Below are 20,437 nucleotides of genomic sequence, written 5' to 3' on the forward strand. Positions count from 1 at the left end.
CGGGGGGACTTGAGTTGCACCGGGCACACATTTCATCTTTTGGCCTAGGCCGACTTTTTCTGTGATAAATGTATAATTAAAGACGCAGAGTCCCCGAAGTTCTAGCTCATTTCCCCTCAGCAGACATTCTATTGAAATCGTTTCGGACATAAAGTATCAAAATGAATTACACTCGCCTAGCTTACTTGAAGGAACGAAATCCTAGCTTATCTATTTCTGAGAGAAGAAGCACTTTCTCCTACGGGCATCAATGGCAACCCATAGAGGGGATCGACATGTGGGATGATTTTTTAGCTCTCAAACGAAAGTTTCGGGGGGAATTAGCAGAACCAATTACGCCCGATTCTCTCACTGAGCTGATAGAAGAAACTCGGTTTAACAGCATATTCGATGAACCCGGTCTAGCCCAACTCCACGGTACAGCAATCGTCATGCCAGTCTCCAAGGCTTTGCCGGATGACACTTTCATCGGGCCTGGGGGAGCGATCAGCGCCATAAACCCCGATCTTCGGCCTGACTGGGGTGCAACTATGAAACGCAAGTCCGGCAATTTTCGGCCCATTGTATGCGGCGACACAAAGCTGGGATGGGATGTTAGGGCAGCTATAGCTATGATTAGAAATAATCCTCATGGATACGAAAACACGGAAGGAAGATCCCTAGCTCGGCCATTCGAGCAACTCCAACATTATTGTTTGGGTTTCGATGTACCCTTCGGTTTTATTTTGACGGAAGAATTCATAGTGTATTGTCACTTCATCTTGTCGCAAGATCCGAAACATTCTCCGCGACCAAAGAGGACAGAAAGGACATCTCAGCATACTCGAATTCAATCTACATCGACGGTATCTACTGGTTTAGAGACTAGCCTTAGTGACATGTCCTTTGAACCCGCCTTGTTCGATCGTCATGTCGGACCGGTGAGAGTAGCGGTTGATCGATGGAACCCTTCCGCAGACTCTACAGAGCTCTCAATGAAACTTTCCCTATGGCTCCTAGTCATGGAAGCGCGAGATTGTGAAGGGTTGGGGTCGAGAGATGACTATCCTAGCGGTCATGGCGGAGGTCACAAATCACCTCATCACAAATCGCCTCCTCATCACAAATCGCCTCCCCATCACAAATCGCCTCCCCATCACAAACCGCCTCCTCATCACAAATCACCTCATGAAGTCATGGGATGGGAAACTGGACGAAGTCGAAGATAATGATGTTGTCAATCTGGAGGGTGTTTTATGTACGAATGAATTAAACTCTAGGAGATCAGGCATCTCAAAAAGGACATATCACTCCGAATTTCCTAAAACTAAATACCCCTTTTTGCAATCAAAAATATAAAAATAAAATAAAAAAAAGCGCGTGGTTCTACACTGAAAAATGTTAGTGCTGGAACCGTCAGTCCTATTTGGGGTTAGTGCTAAATTAGTCAGCCGTATGAGTTAACCTGTTATAAGGGAGGCCTTCATCCCCACTTTGTTGTTCACTCTTGCTCTCTTCCAATATTTCTTGTCTTTTTCGATTATCAGAGACCCGTATGGAGAATCCCTATCCAATTTCGGCATGGAAACTCAGCACCCACACCAGACCTGGCTGGAGGAGTTTTTAAGTGAATTTACGGCAATCCCATCGTCAAACACCACATTTTCGTTGGTGAATCAGAGAAATCCCAAACCATATGAAAACGGCACTCTTAAACTACGGGGGTCGATAAGAACGAATAAGTATCACCCGATATCCGTGTGGCGAGCCACAGCAGACGAGCGACAGCTCGTAGTGAAACAAGTGAGTATCAACAAGTCCCGGCCATGATGATGATGCTAAGAACATACGATATTAGTTCCATCCAGTCAGAGCCAAAGAGGTCAGGGAGGTAATCAGAGCTTCTCCTGAAATTTTGAATAATCCCTTGTTTGATCGAGTGATGTTTGATCGAGTGAAGCAAGATTACGATCCATTCATCTTAGAGCAACGAGCATATGAGAGGATTGATCAAGTTGCTTCAGAGGAAGCCAAGGCATATTTTCCTAGATATTACGGCGCCGCTGACGAGAGAGCTCTTGTTGATTTTCCTAAATGTTACGCCAATTCTAAAGAGAGGGTTCTTGTTCTTGAGTTACTACGGCCATCTCTTCAGTCACGGTGCGTGTGTTCCAATTCGGTTCCTGCTTACTTGCGCAAGGACTTGGAGCTCCTACGGGAAGAGAATGCCAACGCAAAATTTTCGTCCTTAGAGCAGAGATGGTACGAATCTCTCTTTATTGACCGTCTGAAGCGACTAACAGCACTTCATTGTATTGGAATAACACACGGTGATATCAAGGAAGATCATTTCCGCTTGCCAGACGACTTTCATGACACCGTCCTCTTTGACTTTTCTCGTGCATATACGATCACGTCAGGAAGGCCATATCTTATACAAGGCTACGTGATTGATAGAAGATGTGCATCGAGATGGGCAGCGCGGAGATGTATGCAAAAGCTCGTTGAGTTGGAGAGAAACTGGGTTCGAAGTCTTATTAATGCGCGGTATATATTTGAGAGACTTTTTTTCTCCTGTTAATACAACCGCTAACAATAATTAGCATAAAAGAAAACAGTTTCAACTCGAGATACAAATCCAACGACAAGGACTATCTCATATCTCACCGTGATGAACAAGAATTAATCGCGATGAGAATATACCGAGTACCAGAAGGCTGGTCTTGCTATGACTTGAGAAAACATATTACTATGTGGCTGACTTTTCGCGTTTAGAATTCGCTTTCCCGTCACTCGCCTCTATTCTACCATTCTTAGAAGAAGCATCAACCGATAAGCCAAGAACTTGGCTGATTTCCAGGGCAAATTCCTTGGAGGATTACGTAGCGCTTTGGATTGTTTCCTACGATGACGATGATCCGTATTTGATCGAGATGGTCTCCTATTCTGGAGAGAATATACGCTCTTATTCTTCAACTGGTACTTTCGAAGCTAAAGGCAGGAAATACCATCTATTCCTCATCCCAAAAAGATGGTTAGAGGAGTTGCAAGTTTCTCGGCAATTTGCTACGAAGGTCTTATCGACGCGGCTTAGAAAGAAGAAAGCATGGACAGTTGACCGAGAGGCTTCCTTTGCAATAGCTGGTGTTTTGGTAAGACGAGAAAAGGATGAATCTGAGCAGCTAGATATGTCAGTTGTCACCAGTTAACGAAAAGTGGAGTGCAAAATTACAGACCGTTGAAGGCCATTCATACTCCGTTCAGTCAGTTACAAATGACAGGTTGTCGGACACTGAGACTGTAATGATCTTATCAAGAATGGTTATTAGTATAAATATATCATTCTACCTGCATTTAGAGAACATAACAAAAGTACCTCTATCGGTCCTCTACATAAAGGAACACTCTATTTATCTGACCTTTTAAATGACCGCCCTGGTTAACAAGAGCAGCGTTGGATATTTCCTCCGATCTAGAGCTTTCATCATTTGAAGACGAGCTTAGCACATCCTTTGATGATGACATAGATGATGAAGCCGAGGAGGCCAATGCAATAGATGACATTCAAAATACTTGAAGGGGATTGATAATTTTATACTCGTATCGAGCTAAGTAAAAATGGTTCGCGGCCAAGGCTAGCTGAATGACGGCGGTACATAGTGTAACAATATAATTAATATATATATTTTTCAACTGGACACAACACGCTTCCACCGCTCAGAAATTAAAATACACAATGTTCAAAGGATTTAACTAATAACCCCATCTTTACAAGAAGTACCAGCTGCAACGGATCCCATGCTAGTTACTGTTCCATCATTACAGACAGACCATGTCTGACCAGTCGCACCACAGATGATAGCACCGTTTGTTGAACATGAAGTGCTCATACTTGACAGCCCAAGTATGGTAGATTGAATGCTAGTGACATAAGTGGAAGTGGGAGTAGAAAGATCGCCATAGAGAAGCTGAGGTGGGTTTGCCACCACCGAACAAGTATATCCCACGCCCGTGACACTGCCCTCAACATCAGGGCCTGGTTCCGGGAATTTCACTTCATCACCCGCAATCGTCACGCATTCACCCGGACCGTGGACGTTGGCAATAAATATTGACGGTCGGGAACTGTATGAGACCATCTGACGAGCATGCTGCTCTTTACGGGGTGAAAACTTGTTGGCCGGCCCTTGTTCGATAATAACTTGTGCGCAGTTCATGTACATTTCACGGTTCCCAATTTTATTGAACCAAGTCCATACAAACAAAGCCTTTCCCAAAGGAGCATCGGATGGAATTGTGAACTCATAGGTCGAGGTCAGCGGACATCCACCTTCGATGGATTTGATGACAGTGAACGTCTTTCCGGTGTCGTATGAGAGAGATAGTTGGCAGGAGCCTCCTCCGTGGGTTGCGGAGCCCTGCAGCGACAATTGATATTGGCCGCCTGCTGCATACGTCGCTGTGGGCCGGAAGGGGTCGGACTGATATCCTTTACAGGGAAAGTCCGACCCTGATGCTGATAGCGGGTTGGTGTAAGAATAATCTCGGTTATCACCATTTTCTGGATCTAACGGGCTCCGGATGGGATATGGGTTACTCATCTGGATATGTGCGAGAATATGATGCACGAAAACCACCCAGATAGCAAACAGAGACCACATTTTGAATTAAATCCGGAGTATATGTGAGCTATCAGCAAAGGGTTACAACGACGATGATATAAAGCTCAAACGACTATGCAGTGGGTAGATGCATTGGTATTTGATCAGGCCGCGCAATTTCAAAACCAGTCTTTTATTCAAATGGCATAAAAACGGAAAAGACATGACAAGAGGTATGAAAGCCACAGCGAAAGTACATTTTTGATACAGTATTGGTATGGAGCTAGGCCCTAGTTTTCTACTGGTGAGGATCCTGGAAGCTGTTCTCCCCAGCTATTACCAGCTGCCAGTAAAAGGAACATTATATGTAAGGCATCAGTGACTTATAGTATCAAAGATTTAAGAGCAACTTTAAGTTTATATAGACTTTTGATAACCCTTTTCAAATAATAAGATTCTCTATGTTTTATTTCTTTATTCATATTAGAAATAGTATATGTAGTTTAAGGAATACTGTTGATTGAACCTATCATGAATAGTTAATAGATCAGTATAGGATTGATGTTTAAATATAATTAAATATTTAAAAATAGAAAATATAATAGATTTAACATGTTTATGCCATTAAATCTACTCTATACAGAGTCCGGTGGGTCGCCTTGAATACTATGGATCTATTTTATGTAGTATATTTTTAAATTGCATAAATATTGCTGATCTTTTTAAACACTGTGGATGCATTTTAGACGCTATATCCATGAAGGGTGTGAATGCAGCTGCTCTTTTAAAACACTGTGGATTAATTTTAACACTATAACACTATGGAGACAATTAATTAACATTGTAATGTATAGTAATAAAGTGTGCTTAAACACTGTGGAGACCATGCAGGGATTGATCACTAGTGGTTGAATATAGTAATAAAGACTTTTGAACACTGTGGGGATTAATAACTATTATAATAAATAGTAGCAAATGTGCTTAAACACTGTGGGGACCGTGTAGGGATTGATCACCAGTGGTCGCATGTGGTAATAAAAACTTTGAACACTGTGGGGATTAATCACAATTATAACAAATAGCAGCAAAACGTGCTTAAACACTGTGGGGACCGTGCAGGGATTGATCACTAGTGATCACATGTGGTAACGAAGAATCTTTACCAAAGAGAACTATGTGGAGAATATCAACATCATGCCGTACCCGTCCACACACGTTTAAGAGCATATGCATCAAGTCGTTGTTCTACAAGAACTTGTACAAGTTGCCGTTTGTGACCTCGTGTCTGGTGTAGTCGTTCCACTTGTCCGCGTCAAAATTTGTGATCGTCCTTCCGATCTTCCGGTACTCGTTGGGGTGTTACTCGGGCGTGTTCGCGATGATCTCCATGGCCATGAAGTCGTTGAAAATCTCGGCCTTCCGGAACATCATGTACTGCTCTGTAGTCGCGAATCTGAAGCCGCCGCAGACGAAGCCCGACCTGTACCACTGGCTGAACCCGCCAAACTCCCCGTCCGCCTTCCAGAAGAACACGGTGCTGCTCTCCGAGCTCACGTTCATCATGAAGGTCCTCCTGTTGTTGCGGGGATCCGGATTTTCGACTTCGGCTTGGAACGGGGACCTCTGGATGCTCTGCGTCCCGATTCATATGTACGAGCAGCAGTCGCCTTGATCTACGGAGTGCCGTACATCTCGATCAGCACGCGGCCCGGCACGTACTTGGTCTGTTTGACGTGCAGCTTCGTCGTCGAGACCTCGCGTGGCACCGCCTTCACGTCCAGGCCCCTGATCTCGGTCTCCTCCATGATAATGTACGGGATCTTCTGCATCGCCATGTAGGTGCTCTGGCAGATGCACAAGCTCTTCTCGTTGATCATCATGTCGAACATGGCGTTCAAAATCTCGGTGGCGGTGATCACCGTCTTGAGGTCCGACGGGTGCTCGTTCACGCACTGCCAGCAGTTGCCGCACCACGTGTTGATCGGGATGTAGTACGTGATGTCCTCGTTCTTCCTCTCCATCGTATCGGTATGAATGTTCTCCGGCACGTTCATGAGCATGAAAGAGTCCCCGCAGCCCAAGCAGGTCACCACCGCGTTCACCCGGCCGGTCTCCATGGTCCCGAACTACATCTGCGAGATGGAGCAGCCGGGCAGGTTCATACACACCCTGTCAACGGTCCTCATGTTCATCAACGTGAGCATGAGGTTGGGGTCGAGCCTCGACTTGCAGTCCGTGCAGATAATGAAGATGAAGAAGTCCAGGCTCTGCACGTGAGTAAGTCCTACCATGGGCACAACGATCGGCCACAGGAAGCACGGGTTCGCGTTCTTGAACGACTTCGTGACGATGCCCATGCAGGTACTGCAGAACACGGTCACGTTCCTGCGGCCTACAAGAGCTTCAACGGTGGACGAGATCCTGTTCTTGTAGTCGTCCACCTCCGTGGTCTCGTCCGTGTCTGACTCCGAGTGGTTTATGCTGACCACAAAGCTGTACGTGGGGATGGTGATGTTGATGAATAAGCTGTTGTTGTTGATGTCGCTGTTGCGGTGCCATGTGAACAGGAGTACAACAGGCTGTGGTGACCTGCATGTCCTGGGAGATGTCCGTGTGCACGTACCCCTTCGACTTGATCGCCTTGACCGTGCACCTGTGGCAGCTCGTGATCCTGAGTCGATAGGTACTCGAGTACATGTTCGGGTCCAAGCTCGAGGTGTTGTACCTGATGAAGACCGCATCCGAGCACATCACGCAGATCACGAAGCTGTTGCTAACTCGCTCTGCAATTGGACTAGGTTCTTGGGTGTATTTTAAACACTTTAAAGATCCTATATATATTGACAATAAGCATAATTGGAAGAATTTTAGACACTGTTAATATTATGTATATCTACAGTTGTGTAGATACGAATGATCTATTTTTAACAATATTGCATAAATCTGTGGATAATAGCACGTGACTTAACTAGGATTTCATATCCTACTTGGTTGGAAGTCCACATCACACTTATGTCCATAAGGTTAGAGCTACGAATAATCTAGACCAGTTCTAGCTCTATATCCGGTTGGATATTATTGAGTTCGGCGTCTTCGCCAATCTCATTCCGATCCATAATCGACCAGCTATCCTGCTGGAACCCACACTCCAGCCCTTCCGAATTGCTCAACAACGGTGTTAATTCATCGGCGCAGTTGAGCTCCCCAAAAAATGTCAAGAAGAAAACTGTTAGATCTGACCATTTAGACCAGATCCCGCCCATGTAATGACTGTAGAAGGACAAGAAAGTCTCTTTGAACGACATTCGGGAAGATAGCTTCGGAAGGTTTTCTGCAATTTCCTTGTATGCTTCAATCATATCATGATGTTGAGAATGGAAGCTGCCGTCGAAGTATACATCGAAAATGAGATCGGGATCTCTCTCTGCTCGTATACTAACCCGTCGGGTGTAGCTCTCGCTGATACCTTGTGGTAGCCATTGCCGCTGGATTTCGACGTCTTTCGGATATACACCGTGGGAATACTTTCTCACCTCTCTTTGCAAATCCTGAGTAGAGATATGGGAAAGGGTCATTACGAAATGCAATCAACAGACCAGTAAATCTAGATTGGGCCGATGGGGTACGGGGTCGAATAAAACAAGCAATGAAGCGCTCTTCCAATTAGCCCAATATTTTCCAGATTATGACAATATGGATTGAAATCTGGAGAAATATTCTGCTCTTATTGCATAAGCTATTCTAGCATAGCCGATCTTACGTATTTAATACCCTTTTGAAAATTGATTAAGTTACTGAAAAAGACCCACTGATAAACCTAAGCTTTCGAGCTCTAATGACCTCCGCCCCGTGGGGAAAGTTTCCATCACATTGACCTTCTGATTCACCGGATGTCGTTCGGCGATCTCAGCACATATAATGTGGAGCTGAAGACCTGCCATTCTTCGCTACGAGATCATAATTCATGCAGAGTCTCCACAGTGTTTAAAATCATTGTTAGCTCGCGATGCAATATTAAATGATCCCTGGCAGAGTTCCTACTACACGATATCAATTTAAAATGTTTACTATTAGCTTTATCTTAGTCTCTACACAGTCTCTACAAGTGTTTAAAATGTTCATTATCAGCTTACTCTAATCCCTGCACAGTCTCCACAGTGTTTAAAATGTTCATTACTAGCTTTATCTTAGTCTCTATACAGTCTCCACAGTGTTTAAATTAGTCATTATTAGCTTGTTCTAATCTTTGTATAGTCTCTATAGTGTTTAAAATATTCATTACTAGCTTATTCTAATCCATGCATAGTCTCTATAGTGTTTAAAATGTTCATTACTTCGGCTGCCAAGAAATCGATAGAATCCGTTGGCACTGGCGAGACAAGGGGGTCAATGGTGATGCGTGACCTCTGAGGTAAAGATGGTCTCATAGCCATAAGATCTCCTCATTTCCATAGATATCTGACTCTGAAAATTGCATTCTTGGCGTCGAGGAAGTTTTCGTCGATTTTTGGGCCATCAAACGGCACTGCTTGAGACACGACTGGGCATGGCGTAATTTTTTTCTTGAGTTCGGAGATCTACAGGATATTGGCCTAGAAATATGGCAAATCTCTTTTCACCAAGCGCTGAGTTATACTATAAATAAGATTGTTAAGGTTTAATGTCTAACTGAGAGGCTTAGAGTTGCAAACTGTGTGAAGCCGCACTTGCAAGCTGCTGGGGTGTAATTTACAATCTTGGCAGCAATAGCTCAAAAGATGTCCGTGGAGATACCCCAGGAAGCGTCGTGGAATAACTTTCTCCTTTTCGATTGCCGTACTTCAGAACGCTCCATTTGGCAACCAGGAGCATAAATGGTCCCCAGAAAATCTTGGATTTTCTGCTCATCGATCCCACCTGACCGCAAAACATCAAGTGTATCTTCAAAACGCATACGTGGTACCTCGAAAGCCGTCCTTGATTCGTTATCCCTGAATTTAAAGTCGACTTTCGCTTCCTTAATCAAGAATTTCATAACCGTTTTCCGTCCATTTGCGTAATGAAGAGGAGTCCAATCGAGATCTGAGACAGCCGTGATGTCGGCACTGTTTTTGAGCAGCAGGTCTATCATGGCTGTATCAGCCTGTGCAGCAGCAACGTGTAGCACCGTGTCGCCATTACTGTCTTTCGCGTTTGTATCGCTTCCAAGTTTCAATAAAGCCTTAACAAGTTTTCGACTTTTCCTTTCTACTGCGTCGTATAGTGGTGTTTGCCCCACTATATTCCGAGCATTGGGATCTGCTCTGTAATCAACAAGCAATATCATGATCTCTGGGTTCGGACGAATTTTCCATGAAACAGCATGGTGTAGTACTGTGTCTCCACGCTCATCAGTTAGGGTAGCATCGGCTCCTTGTTCAAGAAGAAGACGTGTTGTCTCAAAGGTTAATCCGGCGGCCAGCATGAGTGCCGATCGCTTGTGACAATCAAGAGAATTGATATTCGCACCAGCGCCTAATAAAATCTTGACACAAGTTATATTGGACAGCAAGGTGAAGAGCTGAATTCCCATCGCAGTCTTTTGCATCAATTTCTGGCTTGAAATTTAACAGTGTCTCCATGGTCTTATTTTTGCCATTTGCCGCCGCCAAGTAGAGAGGTGTCAGATTCCAACTGTCTGTTTTTCTGACGGATTGCAGATCTTGGTCAATGACCATCTGTACAATCTCTGTACATCCATTCTGGGTAGCTATATGGATTAGAGAACGACGGCCCTCTATCTGTTGCTGTTCAGTGACACGCGTGTGGACGAGATCACATAACAGTGACCGATAGTGAGGATGCTTGTTCCCCAATTCAATAGGAAGGCGGTTTAGCGACGGTATTTCTTTGATCTCCATGCTGAAATCATAGAAAGAGAAACTGCTCGCGTGTCCTATATATTTGGTATATAGATTTTTAAAGGTGAGAGACTTTTATGGGTACATATGCCCCTTAAATGCAAAGTAGATTTTCTCACATTAGCTTCTGTTGCCTTATCCAATTGATATGTATATTTCTAAGTTAAATGATAGTTCTTACAAGAAGATGAAACATTTCAGCTCTAAAAGGCCAATTAAACCTTGCGCCACAATATAAGCGCCTCCTGTGCTCTCATTACTTAAGCATGGTGGTAGTGTAACACATATAGACATAGCCACTCTATTTATTAATATTATTTAAAAAGTGTATAAAGTGGGACAGTAGTCTTTGCTGTGCACTCATACTGTGACTTGGGATAAATAAGATGGAGAAAGCTATCTCTACAAACGTGTCTCTTGGGTTTGCACATTCAGCCTGACAAAATCAATCATTTTGCGTTGATGAAAAGGTGGAGCGCCGGTAACTAAACGTCTTTCTCATCACAGAATAATATTTTTCTATTGGCTATGAGTGATTTTTCTAACCGTTCAAATGAGGAATAATCTGAGATTGTCAAGCTGATTGTGCAAAACACTGGATAACCTGTTTGTTTAAAGATGTGTTTAAAACTAGAGAGTGCTGGTTGAGACACAATGCAATAGCACTTTTAATAACTATATTCAAAGTGAAATAACTATTCAACTAATGCTATTATATGATAATACATAGTTTTCAGGATCCATAGAGAAAGCCCACGGTGTTTAAATAATAAATTATACATTATGCGTATACGTATGTACATACACACACACACACACACACAATTTAGTAACGCCCGGCGGCTAAGCCGAAAGGCCAACTATCACTAGTCTACTTGTAAATTTCCTATATATGCCGTGTCTCCTTAGAGCCCATGCAAAGGACATATAATCTACCTTGGCAGTGGGATAAGCAAATATTCATTATCTGCTTGTTGGTTGTTAATACAATATAAACATCTTTATTTATACTGGTGGAATCAACTATATATTTCAGCAAACTAGAAATGTAATCTTTAAACACTGTGGAGACTGTACAGGGATTAAGATAAAGCAAGTATTGAAGATTTTGAACACTATGGAGCTCTTGCAGGGATTAGAGTAAGCTAGTAGTGAACTTTTTAAACACTGTGGAGACAGTGTAGGGACTAAGATAAAGTGTCGGAATATTTGGCACTAAGCACATTGGGAAAGGATTAGAAACACCCAAAATTTACGATCAATAGCACCAAAACGCCATGCCGAAAATCGACATTACTCAATTTTCAATACCTTACCCCTGATGACAAACATTAGTGTAAATTCGCATATAAATACGTCTAGATAGATGAGTTCTTTGCACCTCACGCTTGTATCTCAATCCAATCGAATTTGCCACTAAACTTAATTTGTTCTAACGCGTAAAAAGCCCGACATAAAGCTAGTAGTGAATATTTTGAACACTGTGGCTTGCAGGGATTAGAGCAAGCTAGTAATGAAGATTTTAAATACTATGGAGACTATATGTACAAGTGTTCAGAAGTTGCCAGTTCTTTTGTCTAGAAGGTACACGGCTTAATTACAAAGACTTTAAATGATAATACAGAAGCACTTTGGGATTGGCAGTATCCCGCTTCCAAAAAATAGATCCATAGTGTCTGCATAATTGTGAAAATGCATAATATTAATGGCATTTGAAAATTATCGCTAGCTTGTTTATTGTCAGGATATAGTATCTTTAAAGTGCTTAAAATATAGAGAAGAAATTCGTCTAATGGTGGGGCAAGCAAATAGCAAATTTTTAAACACTCTAGGGATCTTATAGGAACTCCATGAAGTTAGTAAATACTGTGACGTGAAATGTTACCCCCTATTATAATGTTGATTAATCCCTGCACGGTCTCCACAGTGTTTAAATATTCTTTGTTACCATGCCTCCACAGTGTTCAAAAGTTGTTACCATGTGTTATAAAGGGTGTCCTCATTATTTTAAGTTCATTTTTACCACGCATTACCAATGTTGACTAATCCCTGCATGGTTGCATGGTCTCCATAGTGTTTAAAGTACAATGTTACCACGTATTATAATGTTGATTAATCCCTACATGGTCTCTACAGTGTGTAACCATTCTTTGTTACCATGCTGCCATAGTTCAAAAGTTTACTGTTACTATATGTTACATAGGGTCTTTACATCACTATTACGCTTTATGGTATTAAATAATCGGGTGCTTATCTCGCTTATTTTTTAATATTATGAAGACTTGGATATTTATTGTCTATGTTATATCTTTAAAAATGTGGGGCTATGTAGCAGCTAGCGCCCTAAACACAGTTTGGACCCCTGTAGGGATTAACTAGTTAGCTTTACATGCGGTAATAAAGAGCTTTTAAACAATGTCAAGAGTGTATATGGAGAAATAAAATAAAGAGAGACATAAGCAACACGCGACCTCCGAACGCCTTTGTCCCAATATAATTAACAGCAGCAAGGCTAAGCGGGTCGCCACTCGCAGCCTGCCGACTTCCTTGCTTGTTTCTTATTTAGGATATTTCGTATATATAGACGCGATAAACCATCGTTACGTGAATGCTGATGGTTGCAATTTCCGGGTCCAAATTTCCTCTTCGTCACTCTCGTCATCAGGTACATCGATAGCCTGCTTCGCAAGAGTCTGAAGCTCGTTATAACCGACAACATCGGTGAATGTTCGGTCGTCATGAATTTTCTGGATCCTGGGAAATCGCAGAGCAAGGTAACTCGCATTTGGCGGCTTGTCGAATCCTGCACCGATCACCTCGACGATAAATGGATGCCTAAATATCTCTGGCCCCTCAGATCGTTGGAGTTCGCCCATGTTGACGTCCATCTGAGGTAGGGAGGTGGTAAACGTCTCAAGCTCAAGATAACCTCGACGGTTAAGAAAGACCAAGTTGTGTTTTGAGATGCCATGCCTGTCCACTATGTCAATGGAGCGGAACTTCGGTTTCGCTTTAAATCCATAGACTTCCTCCTTATTGTCTAGACAGGCGATATAGAAGGATGTCCACCGTAGGGACCCGATCCCAAGTGCCTGCTCATCCGTAGCATCTCGCCAGCCACCAACCACGGCAAAGTCAATCGAATCGCCGAGACCAGGAATATAGTCTTTCTTCAACTTGATGGGCCTAAAAGTCCTGTACAATGGGAGGTAAGAGTCATAACAACCCTTCAGTACGAGACCCTCCCATCGCTGTGTGATCGCTCGTGCAAGTATTTGCTGGAGTCTTTTCTCCGCCGTTAGGAATGAAAAGTCTATTCGGTGGCGATTTCCGATATCAGCTCGTCCAGCGATGCAGTGAACCAGGGACTGGAGTCTTTGGCGTCGCTGTATGTCCGGTTCATACATACAGACTATGTGATCGAGGAGTAGAATATCGTAAAACATGATCATCAGATGTTCATCGTCCCGGGCTGGTAGATCTCTGGCCGTACCAAGGAAATATCCTCCTCGTGTCACATGGTTGCGAATCCGGTGGAATGGTGCAATCTTCTGGTCAGTATCATTCCAAACCAGCAATTCTCCTTCCACAATACACCGTTCCTTGAATGAACAATCTGCGGAATCGAGTTTGAGGCTCTGTCGCAGCGCTTTATGGAGGCCTATTCGGTCGTCCGTTGAATCCCTTCCACTCTTCGAGAAAATTTTGATACAATCTTGTCCCCTGCTCCGGTCAATATGGACTTGGCAATATTCACCGTCATATTTGCGCTCAATGCTTAACAGCCTTGAACCCGCTAATTTACAACAATGACTGATGCTTCTTGCTTTTTGATATTCCGGACGCTCAACCATGATTCCAGCCTCGGGCAGAAGATTAGAAATCTTAGACTGTCGGAGTTGGTGGGTATCTCTTTTTGAGGGTTGGACCGGCAATGACCGGATCATAGGTATACTCAAAACCTTGACTGCCGCTTCAAGAGATTTTTGCACTCTGAGAATATCAGGCAACAGAAAGTGGAACTGGAGTATCGCCTGTCTTTCTGGAATGGGATTATAATTCTTCAATATCATCCGAACCATCCACTTTGCCTCGGAACTATGCAGTCGCCGAAAGATACTTACAAGCCTTTGATATTTCTGAGCTGACCGTGTTTCCTTACCATTGATGCTCGCGCTTAAATGAGCGGAGGAAAAGGATGAATACCCTGCAATTTGGTCTAGGGTCTGGTCTATCTCTTCTAGAGTAACACTTGGACCGGACCTGGGAGCTGCATCAGTTGCTATCATGATGTTTTCGACGCAGGATGCAAAATCGGGGCCTTCCGCTGTCTTCCACGCTTGTAAGTCCTGGAATCTAGTATTTCCAAGACATTGAGCTTCTTGGATGAGCTTCGCAAGTCTCCTTTCACGCAGATCGAATACCCGATCTACTCTGCGTTCTGGCAAAAGGCATGATAGAAAGCTAACTGCTTCTGAGCCTATTTGTGGAATCATTTCCCTATTCCTCTTAAACCAGTCCGTGGTGATTTCATTGTTGATATTAATTGATTCTAGATGCGCAGAAGTTTTTCTCTCTCGGGCTTGATCAAGAGCATTGAAAAGGACACACAGTTCACTGAATGGGAAAGGCATGTTGATCGAAGCAATTGAACTGCCCAAAGAGAACCCTGGCTTGTTCAGCAAACACTGTTCACAGTTTTTCAATCGAAAACGGTCTCTACTTCTTCAATTACAGAGTTCGAGAGGATTTGTATATATTTCCCGACTGGTTCTTCATTATTAGTGGCCTATATTATTTAAATGTAATTTGGCTTAGCCCTTAAGTCATGTTGCACCATATTTACGGCTGAGTAGACCCAAAATCGTTCCAAGGCCAGTACAATGTGTGATCGCCGCATCAGTATAACTATGCTTGCTCTGCCAGCATGACTGCCAGCCAAGAGAAACAGTTTCTACAGCAATAAGGTACCGTATTGCGTCCATAATGTTATGCTTTTCAAGATCAGTGTAATCCCCAGGCGCCAAACCCATCGTACCGGATTCAGAACGATGCAACAGTGGGGCTATTCTAGCTAAAGTGTATATTCTACTTCAGCATCTTAATAAAGGCTGAAGCTCTTCAGGAAGCCAAAGTCCTCTACATTCCTTTTCTAATGTCTATTAAGATACACTATCCTTTTAAAGCAAAATAGTTTACATCACCTTAAAAGCCACTAATATACGATAATTATAAGCTGAGAATGCACATGATTCCTTCAAGAAGAGATATCAAACAGTATAAGCATAGAAAAATGTAGGATTTATACTGGAAAGTCAGAAACAATAATCAGAAACGAAGTTTGCATCTGCTGTAACCGCGTTCGCACTTCTACTCGCCTCTCTCAAGGTGTGGCAGCGCCCCTCAAGAAGTGCGATCGGCGAATGACCGGCTCGATTTGTGGAGGTATGGTAACAAGGAATGGTTAAGCACTGTGGAGACCATGCAGGGGCGGGATAAATACTGCCAATCCCTTATAGATCCAGTTTACACAGCATACCTATAAAGGACATAAGTATTTTTATAACACTGTAGGTTTCTCTTATATCCATTAAATAATCACAAAGTGCTTCTGTATTATCATTTAAAGTCTTTGTAATTAAGTTATGCACCTTCTAGATATAAGAACTGGCAACCCCTGTCACTTGCTCTAACCTCTGTATAGTCTGTATAGTGTTTAAAATGTTTATTACTAGCTTGTTTTAATCCCTGCAAGGTCTCCACAGTGTTTAAAATGTTCATTATTAGCTTACTCTAATCCCTGCACAGGCTCCACAGTGTTTGAAATGTTCATTATTAGCTTACACTAATCCCTGCACAGGCTCCATAGTGTTTAAAATGTTCATTATTAGCTTACTCTAATCCCTGCACAGGCTCCACAGTGTTTAAAATGTTCATTATTAGCTTACTCTAATCCCTGCACAGGCTCCATAGTGTTTAAAATGTTCATTACTAGCTTGTTTTAATCCCTGCACAGCCTCCATAGTGTTTAAAATGTTCATTATTAGCTTACTCTAATCCCTGCACAGGCTCCACAGTGTTTGAAATGTTCATTATTAGCTTACACTAATCCCTGCACAGGCTCCATAGTGTTTAAAATGTTCATTATTAGCTTACTCTAATCCCTGCACGGTCTCTATAGTGTTTGAAACGTTCATTACTAGCTTGCTCTAATCCTTGCACAGTCTCTATAATGTTTAAAATGGTCATCACTAGCTTTTGGTAGTATTCTATATGCTACAGAAGATCACGCGGAGATTGGAAGCAGATGATTAATCAAGCATTTTTTCACCAATCGTTACGATGGTCTTGTCGAGAAAGTTCGCAAGGGCGAGAGGCGCTTCTTTCCAAACGACAGACCTCATGTGTGGCATGCACTAGAAGACCTTGCAGAACTCAAAAAGCAGTGGCTTTCATACCTTACAATTTCTAACAGGCATAGTGCTATCATGATGTGATTAATGTGCTTTAGTGGATACTTGCAAATATATACATAATCAGAAGAATTCAGATACTTGACTGTAGCAATTGAATTAATCAAGATATAGAACAGAGCAATATAGGAGTGTCTTGACATTGTGTAGGGTTAATAGGAAAGTGGGAAAAGATACAGTAAGAAAAGTTTCGATTCTGTCATTCACAGTCCTTGTAAGGGCAAGCGGAGTGGCCGAAGCGGGATTGAATGGATATCGCCTGTATGACGCTTGAAATCAGATACACTAGAAGGCTTGAACACAACTTCACTTAGGAAACACAATCCACAAGCCCGGTTACCAGACTCAAAAGCCGCGAGTTCTTTACGGTGACGGTTCTCGACATGGTCCCAAAGTTTGTTCGTCTTCGATTTTTTCTTTGCCCGCTGACCAGGAGGGAGACCGGGGTTTGATAAACAAAATGGACATTGCAGCGGATGGAATTTCAGCGGGATGTTGTCTGGTTGCATTGCCAGAGATAGAGGTGGAGGAGGAGAAGGAGGAGGCTGAGACATGGTGACCATTTGCCTTCCTCGGCGAGGTGCTTCCTGGCGCTTTTGCCAACGGACCATGAGACGAATGAACTTCAATCGACGACTATGAATCTCATCCTCTGTCTGCACAGATATGGAATAACAAAGTAAACGAACACTCTCTTCCCGCTCGGGGATGGTATATCGGATAGAGGTCAGGGATTGGCTTTCTCTTTGCTGGCTAGTCGAATCTATTTTGTACTGCTGGTTAAAAGTTTCGGTGTCTGTATTTCGGAAGTACCTCATCCGATTCTTGTTGAGCTCCTTCTCTCGCAGGCCAGTAATAGTCCGGTTTAACTCTGCATCTGCCTCCTTCTTTTGTAGACTGAGTTCAGTTCCAGTGGCTTTAGCTTCCTTTACAGTGTTTCCCTGTTGATAGATCTCCTCTGTCAATTGCTGGCAGATTGCACGTAGCCTCTGAACCTCGGGATGGTTTTGAATTTTGCTAGACTGCTCGTCCGTCAGACGAATCGGGGCCGTCCTGTCCGCCAACAGGGTGGCGCTTCGCATCTCTCTCTGCACCACCTCGTCCGAAGCTCGTTGGTGAAATGCAGCTGCTGTATCACAGGAGATTATTTCATTCAAATAATACATGACGGCGTTCGATTCGTGATCCGCCACTTGATCCCGCACTTCTGGTGGAGCGTTTTCTGGTCGAGTCAGTTAACCGCGATATTATGACACAGAGGATTATTAATTACCATTGATTGCGTTGATACCACCTCGGCGTACCCATTTCTGGGTCAGGCCTGTTTTCTCACCAGTGATCAGTCCAATTCTTTTAAGATAACGAGCAAAAGTGCTTCTCTTGAGGGGTGTTTTCTCTGACGTTCGGTAACCATCTTCGGTCCGCTCCGGCTCCCGGAAGACGGGGATATCTAATTTTTCTCTCTTGATCTTAAGTTGGAGAGCCTTCCGATGGGATGGAATTGGTACTGTATAGATATCCGCTTCATCCCTAATGTCGGCCTTAAAAATATCGTCATCCAGACCCAACGCGAAAAGCTGCGATAGCAGATCGAAGAGGAGGTTGTCTTCATGTTGTATGACAAATCTCTTTCTGCGTAGGGGTTAGTGATATTGAATACTTCACCGTAGTGTCCGCCCACTTACACGCGGGCCTTTTTCCCCTTTGTATGAATAAGCGTCACAATGGCGGCCAGCACGTGGCGAGCACCCCGCTTCGGGTTCCGTAGAATATAAAACTCAACATGTCTCCAAAGAACAGCCTCAATTGCTACCGCTTGACCACTGAGGTAGCCATCATCTGTCACAACGGAGCTGTCTGATGCATAGCCACTATCCAGTGCGTGGTCTGGTTCCGCGTTACTGTTCCTTGTAGGGTAACCGGAATCGCTCGAGGCCCCCCCCCGGCTGAGTCTACCGGCAGCGTGCCGTCCGGCAAAGGATTTACAGAGTGCTTGGTGTCAAACAGTGAAACCGCCCGGCAGGCCGTGACGCTTGATAGATTTAATGCAACTGTGACATAGAGTCGCTGCTTCTCATCCGGAAATACTGACGTACAATGAACGAGGTGGGCCACCTGAAATTCAAGGAGGTCAATCGAGCTTGCTGTGGGTTTGGGTAGTGCATGCCTCCGCAAGCCCATCATCCTGCTGGTGTAATTGTAGTACTGCTCTTCTATTATCAGGTAGTGTTCGAAAGGAGGACAAGGGCAGATAGCCTACGTTCACGCATTCTCTCTCCATAGATGCCTCCATGTCCTTTTCGTGCTTTAGATAGTGTAATCTCTTCAGAGTTCTCCAGTAGGTGCCGAGAGCGTGGTGGGATTTAATTGAGCCCTGAAAATTCTCTCTGATCCAATCAAACCAGGTCTTGACATCTCCAATGGTCAGGTGCTGCAGAAAGTCGTTAACATCATGGATTGAATACTCTTCACAGAACCTGGAATAATCAGTATGAGAGGTTGCCTAGCCACCCGGAGTCTGTCAAGGAGCAATACCTCGTTAACTTGCCACGCACCGAAGCTGCCTGGATATTGGTGTGCCGGCTGAATAACGGCTGCGTCCGTTGCTTTTCATGTTCTCTTCGACGCTGAAGATATAACAGATAGTTCTTTCCACCGTGCTCTGTCTTCCGCTGTGCGGTTTTCTTTCGAGCGAGACCTAGGAAAGGCATCGTGCGTGTAATATTTGGCAGGCAGGGAACTGCTGGGAATAGAGATACAGAGAAGACATTGAACCAGGGAGGAACTCATTCCGGATTTTATAGTTTCGTCAGGATATGAGAGGTAGTAATGCCATATAAACAAAAGCCCCCTAGGTGTTCACCCGTCTGAACCACGATGTATGGGATAGGGGAAAAGGACGGTACAACACCGATACCAAACGTTTCAGTGGTAATTTTAAACTATTAAAGCAGCACGAACAAGTTGACTATCTAGGATTAGTTCCTGGGGCCAGAGATGCTGGAAGTGGCCGCTGGGGACGCCGGATCGGGCGGCGCGGGCCCCTAAAGGAGGATTCATAATATAATTTATAATAAATAATTCAATAAATATAATTATAAAATAAGTATCATATTTTATAAATCTTAAATAATATCTAAGAATAATATAATCTAATATATTAAGAAAAGGACTATTAGAAATTATAATAATATAAATAAAGAATCTCTAAATATTCTATCAAATAATCTTATAAAATATTGAATAGATAAAACAAAGAATAAAAACCTATTATAATAAAAAATATAAGAATGTGTTAATCTTTAAAAAGAAAAGAAAGTTTATTTTTTATAATAAATTATAAAATAGAAGAATTTTAATATTCTAAATAAAAGATTAAATAATAAACTCAATATAATTAAATATAGATCTTTTAAAATTAAAAAAAAATTTACTAATAATAATTATAAACTTTAGTTATTAATAAAGATAAAAATATATCTAATATTTCATATCTTATTATTAG

At 43.0% G+C, this 20,437-nt stretch overlaps 8 protein-coding genes across 8 annotated transcripts; 3 read left to right on the forward strand and 5 right to left on the reverse strand.

The window, feature by feature from the left end:
* Window positions 1–161: 161 nt before the first annotated feature.
* On the forward strand, window positions 162–861 carry BGW36DRAFT_400037 (uncharacterized protein; the record flags this gene model as incomplete). The annotated part of the gene is made up of 2 exons (XM_046218592.1): window positions 162–707; window positions 745–861. The coding sequence occupies 2 exons, from the start codon at window positions 162–164 to the stop codon at window positions 859–861; spliced, it is 663 nt and encodes a 220-aa protein (XP_046067864.1).
* A 627-nt stretch (window positions 862–1,488) lies between these two features.
* Window positions 1,489–3,380, forward strand: BGW36DRAFT_386520 (uncharacterized protein). The gene is made up of 4 exons (XM_046217012.1): window positions 1,489–1,782; window positions 1,838–2,526; window positions 2,583–2,695; window positions 2,755–3,380. Exons 1-4 carry the CDS (start codon window positions 1,561–1,563, stop codon window positions 3,186–3,188), a joined length of 1,458 nt encoding a protein of 485 aa, XP_046067865.1. The 5' UTR covers window positions 1,489–1,560; the 3' UTR covers window positions 3,189–3,380.
* Window positions 3,381–3,728: 348 nt separating this feature from the next.
* On the reverse strand, window positions 3,729–4,640 carry BGW36DRAFT_303951 (uncharacterized protein; the record flags this gene model as incomplete). The annotated part of the gene is made up of 1 exon (XM_046211928.1): window positions 3,729–4,640. The coding sequence occupies one exon, from the start codon at window positions 4,638–4,640 to the stop codon at window positions 3,729–3,731; it is 912 nt and encodes a 303-aa protein (XP_046067866.1).
* A 1,899-nt stretch (window positions 4,641–6,539) lies between these two features.
* Window positions 6,540–7,310, forward strand: BGW36DRAFT_386522 (uncharacterized protein). Its single transcript, XM_046217013.1, has one exon. The coding sequence runs from the start codon at window positions 6,611–6,613 to the stop codon at window positions 7,043–7,045; it is 435 nt and encodes a 144-aa protein (XP_046067867.1). The 5' UTR covers window positions 6,540–6,610; the 3' UTR covers window positions 7,046–7,310.
* A 311-nt stretch (window positions 7,311–7,621) lies between these two features.
* BGW36DRAFT_362901 (uncharacterized protein) lies at window positions 7,622–8,155 on the reverse strand (the record flags this gene model as incomplete). The annotated part of the gene is made up of 1 exon (XM_046214415.1): window positions 7,622–8,155. The coding sequence occupies one exon, from the start codon at window positions 8,153–8,155 to the stop codon at window positions 7,622–7,624; it is 534 nt and encodes a 177-aa protein (XP_046067868.1).
* Window positions 8,156–9,612: 1,457 nt separating this feature from the next.
* On the reverse strand, window positions 9,613–9,951 carry BGW36DRAFT_272512 (ankyrin repeat-containing domain protein; the record flags this gene model as incomplete). Its single annotated transcript, XM_046210159.1, has 1 exon — window positions 9,613–9,951. A coding segment is annotated over one exon (339 nt), but the record flags the coding sequence as incomplete, so codon positions are not given.
* A 3,108-nt stretch (window positions 9,952–13,059) lies between these two features.
* Window positions 13,060–15,093, reverse strand: BGW36DRAFT_303446 (uncharacterized protein; the record flags this gene model as incomplete). The annotated part of the gene is made up of 1 exon (XM_046211881.1): window positions 13,060–15,093. One exon carries the CDS (start codon window positions 15,091–15,093, stop codon window positions 13,060–13,062), a length of 2,034 nt encoding a protein of 677 aa, XP_046067870.1.
* A 2,042-nt stretch (window positions 15,094–17,135) lies between these two features.
* On the reverse strand, window positions 17,136–19,643 carry BGW36DRAFT_400040 (uncharacterized protein; the record flags this gene model as incomplete). The annotated part of the gene is made up of 6 exons (XM_046218593.1): window positions 17,136–18,154; window positions 18,206–18,564; window positions 18,618–18,878; window positions 18,938–19,137; window positions 19,193–19,409; window positions 19,468–19,643. 6 exons carry the CDS (start codon window positions 19,641–19,643, stop codon window positions 17,136–17,138), a joined length of 2,232 nt encoding a protein of 743 aa, XP_046067871.1.
* Window positions 19,644–20,437: the final 794 nt, after the last annotated feature.

This window comes from Talaromyces proteolyticus (genome assembly GCF_021365285.1).
Source record: "Talaromyces proteolyticus strain PMI_201 chromosome Unknown BGW36scaffold_11, whole genome shotgun sequence".
NCBI classification, from domain to species: Eukaryota; Fungi; Ascomycota; class Eurotiomycetes; order Eurotiales; family Trichocomaceae; genus Talaromyces; species Talaromyces proteolyticus.